At 41.5% G+C, this 17915-nt stretch overlaps 2 protein-coding genes across 8 annotated transcripts in view; one reads left to right on the top strand and one right to left on the bottom strand.

Annotated features, from left to right (window-relative positions):
• Positions 1-17915, top strand: part of LOC142107491 (cell adhesion molecule CEACAM8-like) — a 368458-nt gene that overhangs the window by 131417 nt on the left and 219126 nt on the right. The gene's annotated exons all lie outside the window — the stretch shown is intronic.
• Positions 1-17915, bottom strand: part of LOC142107480 (cell adhesion molecule CEACAM1-like) — a 205806-nt gene that overhangs the window by 169977 nt on the left and 17914 nt on the right. For 4 of the 7 annotated variants that reach the window (XM_075190924.1, XM_075190917.1, XM_075190920.1 and 1 more), the window contains exons 3-4: positions 9115-9468; positions 3819-4085 (exon numbers count right to left, since the gene is read on the bottom strand). In XM_075190924.1, coding sequence (XP_075047025.1) covers positions 3819-4085; positions 9115-9468 — 621 coding nt within the window. Of the gene's footprint in view, positions 1-3818; positions 4086-9114; positions 9469-13616; positions 13674-14920; positions 15110-17915 lie in introns of those variants that run through there. The other 3 variants (XM_075190919.1, XM_075190918.1, XM_075190921.1) reach the window with 3 other exon arrangements.

Raw genomic sequence — 17915 nt, 5'->3', positions numbered from 1 at the left:
TATGTTTCGAGCAAGAAGGGGATGAACTTGAATAATAACAGATTGTGAACAAGGATTTTGAAATAAAAGACCTAAGAAGTATAACGCACCACTTAGACATCCAATAGCGAGAGCAGAAAGTGTTAATTTTTTCCTAAGCCAGAACCAAAAGATATAGGAAACCATTGAAGAGTTTGGGATGCAAGATGTGAAACCAGCAAGCCCCCCATGGAAACCTATTACATAAAAGAAATGACCCACCAAGGTATACCATCACCAGACAATCACAAGTACAGAAAAGCAATAAGAAAATTGTTGTATATTGTCCCTGTTATCAGACCTGACATTACTACAGCAGGAGGAATTTTGAGTAGAAAGATCTCCAAGCCAAGTCAGATGGACTGTAACACCAGTAAAAGAGTCATACTTCACATAAAGGGAACCATCAACTTACTACTGTAACACTTTCTTGCACAGAAGCAGAATATGTTGTGGCAGCGCATGCAAGGCAAGTGGTGATATGGCTGAGACAACTGTTAGCTGATTTGGGACAGCAACAAGTAGAACCTACAGAAATATTTGAGGATAACCAAGGATGTGTCGCTTTAGTACAAACAGAATGTGTCAATGAAGAACCAAACATAGCGATATAAATTACAACTTCTTGAGAGATTTGCAGGAACAAGGTCATCTCAATATTGTCCAATAGAGGACATGATTGTGGATATTTTCACCAAGCTCTTAGCTGGAGACAGACATCATAGACTATCTAGAAGGATGAGTCTCATCTGCTGAGAAGGAGTATTGAAATACCGCAACAGACTCAGACTTAATGTTGCGGCCATATTGGATTCTTCCATGTGATCTTCTCAGTCCAACCAGATTGCAGCGCTCACATGAACTGTGCAACCAATAGACCCTGGTAGGGGTCCTATTTAAACCAGCTCCCTGGTCCAGCTCATTGCCAGAACAACTTTCTTTCCTCTCCTGAGGATAGTTCCCAGGCTCCAGGCTTCAGTTGTTTCCAGCGCTGGTCCTGACATACTCTGCATTTCCAAACTGCCTGTTTCCCAGCAAGTATGCAGCTCACATCAAATGCCTGCTTCCCTACTACTGAAGACATTATTATCTTCTCCAAGGATCGCCATTACATTCAACCAAACACCTCTGGGTTTCCTACAGCACTTCCATTCCGCAGTAGCCTGGTGTTCTGCTGTTATCATCAGCTTTACCATAGAGTCCAGCTGCTAGCACAATAATGGTTGTTGGTAATAGGTTTCCCAGTTCTGGGAGTCTTATAGCTGTGCCTGGCTCTTCAAAGAACTGGAAATGAGTCCTCTGAAACTGAGTGTGGGTTCCAGGTCTGTGCGTATCTAGTCAGCTTGCAGTCCTGAGTTCTCCACTCCTGGCAGATAGGACCTCGTCCCATTCCCACATATGTCCATCAGCCCTCCCCACATGTCCATCAGACCTTCTCACATGACCATCAGACCTTCTCACATGACCATCAAACCTCCTCACATGACCATCAGACCTTCTCACATGACCATCAGACCTCCTCAATATGCCTCTCACACCTCCACCATTTACAAAGCAGAGCACGCTGCACTCCCTCCTCTGGTATACTGAGTGACATCCCTGCATTGTGCTGCGGAGGTCACATGACATGGAAGTCGGTTGCTCCCATTCAGTCCTATTAATAATAAGTCAGGTCGGAGGCAGCCCACTGGTGATGACTCGCATGGCTGCGGGCCACCTGTTGCCCACCGCAGGTCTATAGATATTTCAAAGTAACAGGTATAGATTATGTTGATTATTATTTATGCTAATCATTAGTAAATCACAGTTTCAATCTGCACTTTATGAAAAAAAACAGGTTTGATGAGACTTACTAAATGTCTGCTCTGCTGTGCCAAGAATACCTGGTCCTAGGTTGGAAAAGGTCTTTATAAACTTACCCGATGAGACATCCACATATACAAAGACAGTGTTTGTAGCAGTACGCAGTGTGTTATTCACCACACAGATATATGTTCCCTGGTCCTCTGGGGAAGCATTATTAATTTGGAGTTGATTTTGCTTTATATTTAAATCAGTGTCATTGAAACTCCATTGGTAGTTGGGTGGTGGGACAGAATCAGCAGAACATGTTAAAGTGATGACCGTGCCAACAGATACACGTAACTGGCCTGTTATCTGCACGTTCTCTGGGCCATCTGCAATTTAAAAAACATGTGAAACAAGATAGTAAAGAAAAGTAAGTTTGCATGTTCTGATGTCAGGACCAGTAAATATTATCACCAGGAACATCTTGTTGAAATTAAGCACAAAACACTTATTCTTTCATGATTGCAGCTGAATATAGAACTGGTCTCCATGCTTTTAATGAAGATTACGATATACTGTTACTTTTAACATCAATATTTTGATCCTGAGCTAATTTTCTTCTGGATACAGTGTACTTAGTAATTCATGAGTACCTGCTAATAGAACTATGGCTGCAACTTCCTGACCCCTGAGTAATTATGATTGTTAGCACTGGGAGATACAAGAAGTGCATGAGTAATATGTATTATATGCTATGCATATTGGGGTTGTATTTGCTGGACATACAGATAAAGCAGACTGCAGCACACATCCTTCAGCACACCTAGCACAAAGTGTCAGAGTATGAAATAGCTCCAACCATTCACTTTACGAGTATGGCGCATCTGAAGCAGTTTCTCAGTGGTAAGAGTGCTGACCATATATGAATGATGCTGAGAGATTTGCTGAAGACCAGGCGAACACTAAGGAGGGGGTAGGGAGGCTTCCAGGTACCCGGAATCCACCCCTATGCTTGAACCACCACCTCCAGTATGCAGAGCAGAGTAATTGATCTTTCCAGAAGTTTTCTGCAGTCCGGTGGCCCCCAGTGACATCATGGGGGAGGGGGGCGTGCAGCCTATTACTGCTGCTGTGTAAGGAACCCATACCCCTGGTAGCGTCACCTTCTTAAAGAGACACCCCTTCCTGCACAACATGCACTGCCATAAAGGAGACAGCATGCGGCTAGGTGTTTAAACACCACTGATCCTGCACTCACATCTACTCAGCTGAGTCCTTCACTTACATGGAGAAAATTGGTGCCATATATAATATTTTGTGTTATTACATACAACTCAGTGGAGGTGGTGGTAGATTATTACCTGGGACGCGGGTCGGAGGAGAGCGACACAGAAACATGGGAATTATTAAACTGATTACTATACATGGGTGCTACATAGCTTTGCCCCAACTCAATCTCCACGCTGACGGCCATGCAAAGGACAACTCTTTTCTACATATTTGCCTTAATACATAAATACCTAAGATGTAACATACATTGGACAAGGAAACTGAAAACTGCCAGCAACAATTCTGTGTAAAACTGCACTATATAAAAATAGTACGTAAATAACAATATTGTGGGGGGCAGATTCAATTCGGCACTTTCTGCATTTTCCCTTGCGTCCCATAGAGGTGCGCATAAAAATGAAAGGAGATTTCTTACACTTACAGCCAGCAATAGGCACATTGAAGCGGTGTTCAGCAGCACCTCGTGCTCAATTGAATCTGCCCCTGAAACTTCTTTCAAATGTAAGGGTGGTTCTACAATGTGATAACTATTGATATATAGGGAATTAATTAGGACCAATTACACTTTGTGCTGTCATAGTACATCCATTATTACTTAAAGTGACATTCTATTACGTAGAATTAGACCATAATTAGCACACATTAGGCTAGTCTTAAAAAAAGGCTATATAATACTATGAAGCCAGTTTACTCACACACTCAGTAATCTCACAAGTACTCACAGGATACGGTGACTGTGTAGGGATCACTGATGCTCTTACTGACTGAATTCTCAGCCTCACATCGGTATTCTCCCGAGTCTGCACGTGTAACTTTGGGGAAAGTGACAGTCCTGTTATCTGCTGATAAGATGGGTCCAGAGGGGAGACCGACACTGCCCCTGCTCCATAGTATCCTTTCCGCATTAGAGGTGTCACATGTCAGGGTGATTGAGTGATTTTCCTTGGGAAGAGAGGTAGGCGCTATGAGCTTAGGCTTACTGACCCGCTCTGTGGATGGAGAAACATAGGGACAGTTAAGAGATCACACACAGACTTTATCAGTCCAGTAATACAGAAAAAAAAATGAATGAGGTAAAGCATAATTACATATTGCAACTTAATATGAATGATGATATTCCCACCCTGTTTGGACAGATCATTAAATTTACTAGAGGGTCACAAACCTAAGTGAGTTCCGGCAGTATGTTTGTCAACAGGAAAGTATTGAAAAGTTTACAATTTCTTTATGATCTCCCAAATCCAAGTGTAGCCCTATCACATGTGCAGCTTGTTCAGCTGTATGTTGTGGGATATATGGGCCCTGTTACGACTCTGCCTATACTTTGTATGTGGCAGCAGTATCTCAAATCCACCAGAGGTGTTGCTGCTCTTCCCCTGAACTTTTTTACCATGCCTGTAGTAGTTAATCTCCTTACCTGATTAGAACTGCACCTGTCTCACAGCTTCAAATACGTGCCTCAATCTGTGCTCTGTGCAGTTCATCGTTTATAGCTGGCTGCTGTATGTCTCTTGTTTATCCCTTTTCCAGGTTTGCTTTGCTGCTGTCTGATCTCCTGTTGTGACCCTCTGCCTGATTACCGACCCTGCTTGTTTGATTGTGACCCTGACCTCTGCCTGGCTACTGGATTCTGCTTGAACTCTTGTTTCCCTGACCTCTAGCTGAGTCCAGTGACCAGGCAGTCTGTCTGCTTCTCTGGACTGCTTCGTGCATCTAGCAATCTGGAATCCTAACCCCCTGCCTCCTTAGTCTGGAGCCTTGTGCCTCCTTGGGTAACTCAATATACTTGTCCCTGCATTTAAACTGTATTTGTCATTGCTCGGAACCTGTTGCTTCTGTGAACTATTCCTGCCATTCATCACACCTGTTCATAATTTTGTATTGGAGTATACCTGTTTATTCTGCTACCTGAAATCTGCATATTCCACAAACTCAATCCTTCTTCACATATTTTGCCTGAATAAAGACACTTGGTGTTTCTACTGCTATTGCCCTGTCATGAATTCACTAGGAATCATAATAGGTCCATAATGTATTAATTCAATGCTTTTTTTTATGCAAGTGTATTATAGTGTCAACAACATTTCATAAATGAGGAGAGAAAAAGAATGACTTAATAGTTACTGCAGAACCAATCAGAAACTGTGAGTTATTTAGTTACTTCATTATTTATTTAGTTAGTTTTGGACTAAAACTTCACTGGTAGGCCACTGGAGAAAGGATGACAAGAAAGGGAAGCATATTTATATATATTAATATACACATGCTGCTTTTCTATTTATTGTTCTACATCCAACTGCACTAGTAAGTTGTCATATTATGACTTGCTTTATGTGAATAAGATCCCTGTCACGGCAATAGGGTTTCTGAGATCCCTCTCGGGACCCCTGGGGCTAGCTGTGGTAGGAGCATAGTGTAAACTGGAGGGCCGGAAGAATGTCTTGCTCATAGAGCTTGCTCTAATCCCATATTCTGAAAGGTAGGAGAAGGAACGCTGGACTGGACTCCGAACTGAAATAAATGCATGGAATCTGGAGCTGATGGACTAGAACCTGGACGAAGGAACAGGGGGGACCTGAACCCATTACCAGAGACTCAGTAACTCCAAGAACTCAGAGATTCAGGCTGCCATTAACTCTCTATAGTACCACAACTGGGAACTGGGACTGGGAAGACTCAGTGTTAAGGCAGAGGATATACAGGGGTGACAACCTCCTGAACAGACAAGGCCTGGAACTGGCCCTGGACAACTCAGAACCTGGTTTAGGCCTGGAACTGGAAGTCAGTATCCCGAGACACAGAAATGACTCCAGAAAGCCAGTAGGAAAGACAGGAATAGATTGATGAGAGGAGGATCAACACATAAGATAACAGCTGGAATCTGTACACAAGCTGATAGAATGAATGTGAATCCACACAAGGAATAAATAACCAAACTATTTATTTCAGCAGGCAGAATGGATCTGAACTCACACGAAGGGTTAATGGTTTGCAGTTCATATAACAGCAACAGGATGAAGCTGAATTCACACATAGGATTAACGGTTGCAGGTCATAACAGCCAAAGAATGAAGTTGAATTAACACAGAGGGTTAATGGTTTGCAGTTCATATAACAGCATACACAATGAAGCTGAACTCACTCAGAGAGTTAATGGCAGCAAACAGAACAGCAAAGAGGGTGAAACTGAATTCACAGGATGATGGTTGAGATCTGTATACAGCAGACAGGATTGAAGCAGCAACCAACAGCAGCTGTGGGAGTCTGGAACTAGGAAAGTGTTGTACTGGCAATTTGCTGAGTGTAGGAGGAGACTCTTATAGTCTGCAGAGGAAGCCAATTGGTGGATGAGATCAGGTGTTCAGACTCCGCAGGATGTTAAGCAAATGTCTCATCCAAGATGGCAGCCTCCAGTACTGCAGACAGAAGTCACGCTTGTATCAGGATAGAATGCTGCATTTGACCAGGAAGGAGATGTACGGTGATATGGTACCGCCGAGTGGTGTAAACAGGACTAAGACCCCGATTCGTGACAATCCCATTGGTTCAATTTCCCATTTCCTGTATTTGTAATTTCAATATTTAAAACATGGGCTTATAAATTTAAGTTTGAGAGAAATATTAGATCAAGCCTGGACAAAGGTTATTCACACATGGTAAACAGTGAGCTTTAAACTGGACCTGAGCTTTAGAAAAACAAAGGGTCCTCAACTAACTGCAAGATTATATTTACACTGGTTCAAGTATAAATTGGATCTGCCAGTCTGTCTTCTGAATAAAGGCTTTGTTTCCATTGAAGAGAAAATGGTCATCTTCTGAGCTTGCATCAAGAAGTCAGGAAATACCAGCAACAAGATGGGTCAGGAGAGGCTCATGTAGGTGACCAGATACCTTCTCCTAATCCTGCACCCTTTAGAGTTTTAGGGGTCTATTTATGAAGAATAGAACAGACCAGGTAGATAGTGGTGATAACTATCATGTGTTTTCTCTTCTGGCTTTCTTTACTCTTTTGCAGCCTGATCATCTGTTACATAGAGCAACATAGAGCAATAGAATACATCTACCTGTATATTTAGTACACTGTTTATTGCTTGTGCTGTGTTGTTTTATCTTTGAAATATATAAAGATTAATATGATAACACCTCTTCCTGCCTTTGTGTTAGAAATATTACGAACTAAGCACAGTTCTGTGCCTGGGACTACTAGTAACTAAACAGCAAAGTTGGCCCTGTTGATCCTCACCATACCAAACACCAGTCCATTTTACCACCAATCACTACACCACAAGATAATATATGGTACATCTATAGGCACATTAATATTAGTGGAATTCTGTGTCACAGATTTTTTTCTAAACTTTCCAATACCTTATGGTAGAATAGGGAATCCACCTTCCTGGAGGCAGCATTTGAATATCCACATCAGCCTGACCAAGAGGAAGCACAGCGCTCTCTCCACCACAAATAATCGTTAACATAAGTTGAGCATGACCCATTGATGTGAGTCTCATTTGTACAGATCTTGAAATACTTTAGCTACAAGACATGTATTTTGAGTTGACTATACATAAACCGGGTGCAGGTCGATGAAGACTATTGCTGCGTCTTTGCTCCGGACACTAAGCGTGCAACTGAAAATGTGGAAGTGGAAATACAAGTGTGCAGATTTTTTTGCATTTACTCATAAACAAACAAAGCATCTTTATGTCTAACAGTAAATCAGGCGGTTAGTGTGTTACATTACCGCAGCATAATGCAGAGACCGTGTTATAACAATTACTGTAGTATTCTGCTCTCCAGGACCATAAACTTTATGTACATCAATGGCCACAATACAACAGCAACAAAAGGTCCAGTATTCATACTCTGGCCGGGTATTTATGAGAGGTTTAGGTTTTTTAGACCGTTATACAACTACATATTTATTGTAATGTTTAAGGGACTATGTTATTCAGTTAATAAAAGACAGTAGGTAGCTTGTTAATTATTGTAATTCTTAAGGGTAAACTTAATGTGTGGGTATGTGACATACAGAGAAAATATTTATTATATTTATTGCAATTCTTAAAGTAATGTGATAAAGATTGCACATAATAGACCTGATTCAGAGTTAGATGTAAGTTAATTTGCGAGAAATGTGACTCGCATACAATTAGTCACACTGCGCCTTCACACAACTTACACCCTTATTTTGAGCCGAGTGTATCTTATACTCGCCCCCAGTTGGGGAGGTGGGTCAGGGGCACTCATGTGTAAGGTCAATACGATACGGGCATGGAGACGCAAATAACCATGTCACTTAGAGACGCATCTTTACATGTCCCATAGGCCTGGTGCAAATTTGTGAGTTAATGATGGAGAAGGACAAACGTTTGCGCCGGATGTATCTATACTCTAGATTTAAAGTTGTCTTAAGATACATGTAACTCAATAAAAAACTACAAATTTCAACTAAAAATACAGCCACAGAATTGTAAGTGTCTGGACTCAAACGTTGCAATTTTACAGTAGACTCAAAATCAGAACCATAATTGGTATCAAATAATATGATTTGTTTGTGCTTCAAAATACAGAATGAGTATATAATTGTAATTAATATAGAATCACTTCTTTTACTGTGTTTCCTGTTTGGTATATTGGGATGGGTGCTCCATCCCCCTACTGGGTGTACTTGCTTCCTTGTAGATCATAACAGGTCAATAGAAGAAGATCTGAATAAGAAAGGAGGTTCTGATTTATTCATATATACCTCACTCTTATCCAGATCATCATAATCACTGTGATCTGTTTACCGCACATCATTGCTCCTCATTGGTGGTCACACCCTATGTATCCCAGCTTGGTAACAGGGGCTGATGGGAGATAGACAGAACCAGGCCATTACCCAATGAGCAGATACTGGGACAATGAGTTAAACCTCAGAGCTGTAACTACCCCTGTATTCAGCCACACACAGAGTAGAAGGAACAAAAGTATCCATCACATGTCTGCCAGGGACAGAGGTAACATATTACTCACCATAGACTGTCAGGGTCACAGAGGTTTGTTCTGCTGGATTCTCTGTCTGTACACTCACTATGTAATCACCTCTATCTGTGAGATGAAGATCTGAGATCAGTAATGAGCCATTAGGGAAAGGTCTGGCCCGAGAGAAGTAGAGAGGTCCATTAATTTGTGGGGAAGGATCACCAAGAATATATGTGAGGATTTGGTACACAGGATTTGTGTTTGGTCCTTTGTACCAACTGAAAGACGGAATTCTCCCAGTAATCCCAGTAACACTCAGAGTGACAGATCCCCCGATCACTGGATACTGAGGGATCAGCTGAATATTCATCATCCCACTGGTCAGATCCATCCACAGACTGAGAACTGAAAGAGAAAAATCCACACATCAAACTCCTGCCAATTTCAAGTTGTAAATGAGAATTATAGTTTTATGACAAATACAGTTGTAGCCCCTGAATGGAGATTAATGATGATAATATAAGCACAGGTTATAATGAAAGAGTATGTGTAACAAGGCGCAGGTACATAGAGTAAACTTGAGTATATTTTATGTATGTAATGGTTTTAGACAGTTCTGGCAGCCTGAAAAACAGAGGAAAGCTGCTGCGTATGACCGACAGAGTCAAGACCCGCTCTGCTGCTTGAGCCTGCAATATGACCAGGGCACTGGTACAGCAACTTTTTGGGCCTCCACTCCACAGGTGAGTAGAAAGAGAAAAAAAGACAGTTGCAGCTAGGTATGGCTTGTAAGCCACATCTAAAAGAGCCATAAATAGAACTGATAGACAGCTGCTAAGACAACATAAGGCAATATTTAAAACGACACCAGAGGGTAAAAAAAAGCCAGTGTTTGGAATATCCCATATTATATATGGTACCAGCTGCGTGGCAATATAAATGCTCATATATGTATACAAAACAAAAAAGACAATTGTTTACAGTGTTTAGCCTTAACACTGCATATAAATGTTTATCTAGCACCTCATTGTTTGCTGGTCCATTACTGACCTTCCAATGCCATTAAATGCACTTAAAATCAATTGCACTCAGCTCCCAGGTACAGGGGCTTGTAAGAAGTAGGAAGAAGGATGTTTGCCTCCGCAAAGCCGCAGTCGCCCCTGAATGGGGCGTGGTCACTGGAACTGGACATCATGGGGTGTGGCTGCGCCTCTTTAGACATGACATTATGTATTAAAACGGTGTTGCTCTCAACTACCTGTTATTCCAGCTTTCACAACTTGACATCCATGTAAGAATACAGGATTCTTACATGGATCCTGGAATGTTGGGACCTGTTGGAAAATGTAAATATGGAAAACCGAGCAATAAGTGAGCACAAAACATACTACAGATCACCCAGTATATAATACATATATTATAATAAAATATTACACTTATCACGCCCTCCCCAGCCACATCAGGCCACCCCACAGACAAATATCAGCACCCCACAGGCATATCACGCATCACGCCACCTCCAACCACATCACGCAACCCCACAGCCACAACACACCACCCACCAGACACATCACATCATATGTAATACATATATTATAATAAAACATTACATCTATTTCACCACCAACCCAGCCACATTACGCCACCTCATGCCACATCACGTCATATATAATACATTCATTATTATGAAACATTATTTTTTTTATACCACCCCCAGGCACATCAGGTCCCCTCCAGCCACATCACTCCATCCCCCAACAACGTCACGTCTTATATAATACAGACATTATAATGAAAAATTATGCCCCTCAGGCACATCACACCAATTCCCATATAATTTCTTATACAATACATATATTACAAAAACATACTGATAGGTTAATTAGCTGCTATTAAATTTCCTTTAGTCTCTCTTGGTTAGCGAGTGTGTGTGTAAGGAGATTTAGATTGCAAGTTCCAATGGGGCAGGGACTGATGTGAATGAGATCTCTGTACAGCGCTGCGGAATTAGTGGCGCTATATAAATAAATAGATGATGATGATTATGATGAAACATTACATTTATCACGCCACCCCCCAGCCACATCACATCACGCCACCCCCCAGCCACATCACATCACGCCACCCCCCAGCCACATCACATCACGCCACCCACCAGCCACATCACGCCACCCCGCCAGTCACTACACACCAATAACCAGCAATGTCACTTCTTATATAATACATACATTGTAATGAAACATTAGATTTATCACGCTACTTCACGCCACCCCACAGTCACATCACACCACCACACAAACTCATTATTGATCAAGTCCCACTGAGAGGGACAATACAGCTAAATCTGCTCTCCACATTGTTCTACCATCACCTTGATTTCAACCTGCAAGTCTTTGACCATTTACACCACATTCCCTTACACGGAAAACCGACATACCCAGCATCTGAAGCATCGGAGTGCACCAGTGCAGGGGCGCACGCAGGATTGTCGGGGGGGGGGAGTTTCCCCCCCTGACCAAAAAAAAACCATGCGAGAGAGCTGCTGTGCATGCGCCCGCACATGCGCAGCAGCTCCGTTTCTATACAGCACCGCTGCGGACGCTTCTTTGACAGTGCCGCGGCTGCTGTATAGTACAGTGCCGCTATGGTTGGCACTTAGTTAGCAGAGGGGGGGGGTGTTCTGGAGACCCAGAAACCCCCCCCCCCCTGCGTGCGCCACTGCAGTGTCTGTGCATTCCACCGAAAACCGGAAGATAAGCATTTGTAACGCAAGTATGCGTTACAACGCTGAAACAGGAAGTCGCCCAGGCATTGGTACAATTTAGGACACCGCTGACCACTACTGAAACAGAAGATAAGTACAATACTACCAAACGTCTCTTCTAAAAGCAATTTAAGAGCTTAATTCCAAGCATCTATAACATACACCCACAATATTAAACCACCCGTCTCCCATCCGTTCAACCACTGCAACAAGCCCACACTAACCCAAACATACCCACCCATAACCTTATAAACCATTAAGTTTTAACTCTTCTTTTGCCATATTATCTTCCCTAACATAATTGTTATTCTATTCTATATACTAATATCAATTTATTTTAACCATATTGCTACCTTATTTTTTCTATTTATAAATTACTTTACTCTATTTTATTTTACATATTTTATTGCTATTTTATACCACTGTCGACATTCAAAATTGGTGCAAGAAAATGTCGACAGTCATAATATCTAAACATTCAAATTATCGACAGAAATAAACAGATGTAAACAATAAAAATGGCAATACATGTAAAAAACAAAACAGTGTGACCCCCCCTACCAAACTGCTTAACCAACCCTAAGGCTGGTACTAGCAATATCGGAGGTGGGGACAAAAAGAATGGGGTCCCCCATGATTTTATTATTGCCAGCACTAGACTAAGCCAGCCCGGGCTGGTGGCACTAGAGCAGGGAAACCCACAGTGTGGGGTCCCCCTGCCATAATGACAAACCGGCACCAGGCCGGTCAGCATGGGGCTGGATTCCCTAGAGAGATCGGGTCTGCAATTAAAACTCAGACCCCCCCTAGGTTTATCCAGTCTTGTGCTTATAGCACTAGGGCTCTTCCCACACCCCTGGAGTAGTGGGTGTGGGGTAAAATTGATCGTTTTAATGTAAAAATGTATTTTGTGCCTAGGGCACTACAGTTCTCAGCATGCCCAAGCTGCCATTAAGTGTTTGGGCATGGTGGCGCTTGTAGTACTACCAACACCAACACGCTGCAGGGGCATACTGGCACTTGGGGAACCACAAGTGCCTGCATGCCCTGGCACCCAGGGGCCACTGGGATCTATAGTGCACCAAGGAAAAATGTAAATAAGATACAGATACAAGTGTAAAAATGATTTTAATTGAAATAAAAACACCCAAAAACTTCCCTCATTCGCCCTATTTATTTCTCACCTAGATCCAGGCTCTTCATCTGTAATAAATCCAGGGATCGTTGGTTTGACAAAATAAAACACCCTCATACACGACACAATACTGACTGCTAAGAGCTCCCGGTATTATAGAGTTCTTACAGCAATTCAGTAATATATAGAACATGGGGATTTCCTACAGCTTGAACTCAAGCCCTGTACAACACCCGGCTTTACAGCTTCCATTGTGTATGTGCCAAGCCTGCTCAGCATGGTGCCCGGTCCTCCGGGGAAAGCCAAAAAAATGATTGTGCCCCGCACCTAGAAAGTACCGGTCCAATGCTGAGATGCACTGGGTCCCTCTTGGTGGGTAATAAGGTGAAAACAATTGTGCAAGCATTTGTGGCACTACAAGTGCCAGCATGCACCTGGGCACAAGTGCATACTTGTACTTGTAGTGCTACAAGAAGTTGCCCCATCATAAATTAAAAATTATTGCCCCAATGCATAATAAATAAAGAATGATGTCTTGATCTATAATGAATAAATAATGATGTCTCCAATCCATTTGAAATCTATATTTATGTATTATGTGGCCCCTGATCCATAAGAAAAGTAGAAGTGTCTGTGACACTGTAGGAAACTTACCTATTATTATACAGACCCTCATTGTAGATGCTTCTTAGTGTTTCGCCTGCTGATCATCTGCAAAATGAGGAAGTTGTGTGTAATTATTTATTCATGTAGCAATAATTTCTTGTGTCACAACTCCAACCATTGTATTTGCTGTAACTTTAAAGCACTAGACTGCTAGACAACTAGTCACATTGACAGAATATCCGAATATCCATTTTTGAGGTATACGTGCTGGGACCCACATTGTTTTTTTTAAACTAAATTTTATCATTTCCAAGTTTCAATCATATATATGTTCAATATTTTGAATTTATTGTTTGTTTTTTTATTTAAACATCCTACAGAGAGGAAACATACTTTAAAAATGTTAAACAATACTGTAACACAACATTTATCACTTAACTCTGTGTAACTAGACACACTAACAAACATGTCAATACTGGAATTCTAGATACATATGTACCCTAAAACAGCAGTCACACATTGGTTAAGACTTAATTGTAATTCTGTATCCACTGCTAAATACACCTGGATCCTCATATCATATCTCAGCCAGGACCCTACACATCTTTCTGGCAACAACACCCAGTCCCCCATCCTTCAATATGAACTACACACAAACAAAATTCACACAAAATACTCATAGCTCCTACTTGTTCCATTGTCACAATATTCCTTTGTTGCTTGCAAAAAAGTTATAAATACATTCATAATATAATGTTTAACTGGTACACTATTATACACATAATGGAACTAATCAATGACAAAAATAAAAAGTATCTATATTGCTTCCTAGTCTAATGCTGGGTACACAGTTCAGGTTTATCATCCAATTAATGTGCCGATCACATGATAAACGACCGTTTGGTCAGATATCGCATTAGTGTGTACGCTCCCACGATCACGTTTTATGGAGCTTAAGCACATTGTATCGTTTTATTTGGTTTAATAAACTTCCTGAAAATCACGATCAATGATGGAACGATGTCGAGCAAATGTGGCAGTGTGTACACACTCATAACCAGCAGTGTAGGCAGATCTTCATAGAGTTTACAGAGTCGCAATCTTTTCAGCAGATGGTTATGAAAGATGAAGATCACAGATCTGAAGGTAAATGGTGTACAGTGTGTACAGATAAATCGGCATGCTCATCGGGACTTTCAGTCGTTGGTAAAATTGTTACAGAAAGCCCATCTGCAGTAATTTTCTGTAGTGTGTACCCAGCTATAGTCACACACACTGATTGCTCTGTATATTAATCCCCGCTGGCTATATTGTTACACTGAAACACCCCCAGCATTAATCTGTATACTCACACCACCTCCAGTCTCTTTCTCTCCACCTTCAATCACTATTATTCTCTGACTCCTGGCTGCAATCTTACCGGCAATAACATTGGCACCAACTGACAGCCGTTACCATGCCCTCTCAGTAACTGGCAGCCTCTCAGAACCACAGTGAGTGACTGGCAGAAAGAAACTATCTGCTCATGTTGGGTGACAAGAATTGATGTGTAAACACATTTTATAGTTATAAAAAGCTGCTGGGACATAGGGAGGGGACACATTTGTAATAAGGGAAGTTCTGGTTAGTGAACGGACAACAGGGGAAGCCAAGAGTGAAGCATAATTAATGTAAGACAATGAAATAAGTGAAATGTGTCTGTTAGATGTCTATCTTCTGTGTCAGGAGGCGCCATGTAATATCTGCTGGTTGCATAAGGTTAGCGGAGAAGAGACATGAGGGATTACTGCATAGTACAAATATGGCTGCCAGTCCCAACTTTCATAATTACCCCCTACAGACAGTAGTGGTTGTTTAGCTCCACCCCACACACTCGCAATGTTGGTTTTGTGAATCCCCACTTCTAACACCCTCTTTGGATCTATCTAGAGGTTAAGCACTGGCCAAGACGGATTGGCCACAGACCTCTTTCTGAGTTTTTTTCCATTAGGCCAGCTGTCCCAATAACATCACGTGGTCGCCTCAGGAATCTTTTCAATCATTTTATTTTCAATTTTATTGTATTTTTTTCATCAAATTAGGAACAGGGTGGTCAGAAACCTGGAGCTCTGGTCTGGGTTGCCCATACTTTTGGCATATGGGGACTGCCCCAGGTATTTTTATGCTTTGTCGTGGCTGGACTCTACCATGGGATCAGCCACTTTACTGGTTATGGCCCCTGGATCATCCTGATCCATTTCTCCCTTCACCTCTGCGTGTGCAGCTTCCTGAATCTGCCCCCCCCCCGCACTCCCTGCAAGTTACATGGGGCACATCTCCTGACATATGCACCACCCCACATGTCAAGCAGCATGAAAGGCAGACAGAAGTGTCTGCCACCTAAGCATGCAGAGCTATATGGAGGAATAAATGTAGATGGGCTATTAATGTAATGTAGAGTATTGGAATATATCCCAGACTATTTTTGACATTTGTAACTGCTTTTTGAAGACTGTGCTGTATGGTAATCTTGTATTTATTTTAACCTTTCTAACAATGATTATGATGTCTTATGCTGTGTTTTGTCTCGAATTTGTAACTTTTCTTCAATAAAAATAGATTATACAAAAGTAACTGTTGCTTTATACTAATCAAATCACACATTATTTTAAGCACTTTACCTGTGAAATGTGTACCTTGGTCTGAGGATATTACTTGTGGCAACCTGTAACTGCATACAAACTCTTGAACTATATTTTTGCAGTTATGTTTGCTGTGGCTGTGGTCACTAGCCATGCCTTGACCCTACCAGAGAATAAATCTATAGCAACCAAAACATATTTTATTTAACCTTCTTATTACTGGGAGTTGAACGAAGTCAAGTTGGATTACCTGGAAGTGTCCCTCTGTAGCTGGGAGGTGTGCCAGTTCTGTGGAAACAGTGCTCCAGGATTTTCCTGTGAACTGGTTAAACAGCTAGCAAAGAATTTAGTGGCTATTGCAGGAACCCTGAAGCATAGACCCTAATCAACAAGCAATAGCAGTCTTTCAAAAATGTTTTACCATGACTAAACTGTGCCAAATCAGAGTACAAACTTGCTGCAAGCTGGAGACCTACTGCAGAAAAACAAACTTTTTTGCATAGAGATTAACATTTGCTCATCAGGGATTACAGTAACAGTCATTATTTCACATTTTTATTCGTTTAAACCCTTTTGTACTGCTGACTTTGCTGCTTTGTCAGCTCTGTTATTGCCTTTATACACCACATCCTTGTTTAGTGGTGTGTGCTTGGCATTTCATGATGCCTATTGCTTTTGATAGCACTAATGCATTCAATAGTTCTTATACCACCATAGCATGTGCAATGGGTCTTACAGTGTCTGAAGGAGTAAGTTTTGTTTTGCTTTGTTTCCATTTTTTGTAGGGATGTGCACCGGCCACTTTTGGTGTCTTGTGTTTTGTGTTTTGGATTCGGATTTGCTTGAGGTTTTGGGTTCGGATTTGTTTCGCAAAACACCTGACGAAAGGTTTTGGTTCGGATTTAAGGTTTTGGATTCGGATTTATTTTGAAAAAAAACATAAAAAGTGCTAAAAACCACTTTTGTGGGTTTTTTTTTTTCACTCCTACGCTATTATTAACCTCAAAACCATTCAATAACAATCATTTCCACTAATTTCCAGTCTATTCTGAACACCTCACAATATTGTTTTTAGGCCAAAAGGTTGCACCGAGGTAGCTTGAGCACATAATGCCAAAAAAAGAGGTACAAGATGGAATTGTTCTGGGCCCTCCCTCCCACCCCTCGCGAGATTCGACGCGAGACTTGGACGACAGAGCCTCGTTTTCATTTTTTTGCCCGCCGGAAATATCCGAACAGTGCTCGGATCCCGTTCGGATCCGCACTGTTCGGGTGGGCTCGGATTAGCGAAATCCGAGCCCGCTCATCTCTAATTTTTTGTAAGATCTGTGTAGTTAGCTGGAGGTGTTTTGCACTGTGTGGTGGTTAATAAAAGAAAAGAACATCTAAAGTAACACCGAAAGAAACTCTGATGGAATTATATGGGAGGTTATTTACATCCTCTGTGCACTGCAAAATAAGCTTTGGACTCACTCATCATGTAGATGGATTTGCAAAAATGCTTCTAGATTTCCACTAACACCAGGATTTGGTTATATTGTAATTTATAAAATATATGAAAAGGTGCTACACTGCTGGGAATATCGAACATGTGCTAAGCACAGGTGTACTCTAAACACTAGAACCATATTTGACTGTAGTGCTTAATAGAAAACATATGTACAGTATGGTAACCTTATCAATATTCTAATGTAATAAAATTATAGCAAAACATCTCTAATAAAGA

Source organism: Mixophyes fleayi, chromosome 11, assembly GCF_038048845.1.
Source record: "Mixophyes fleayi isolate aMixFle1 chromosome 11, aMixFle1.hap1, whole genome shotgun sequence".
Taxonomy (NCBI): domain Eukaryota; kingdom Metazoa; phylum Chordata; class Amphibia; order Anura; family Limnodynastidae; genus Mixophyes; species Mixophyes fleayi.
This window is presented reverse-complemented; position numbering and strand designations above follow the sequence as displayed.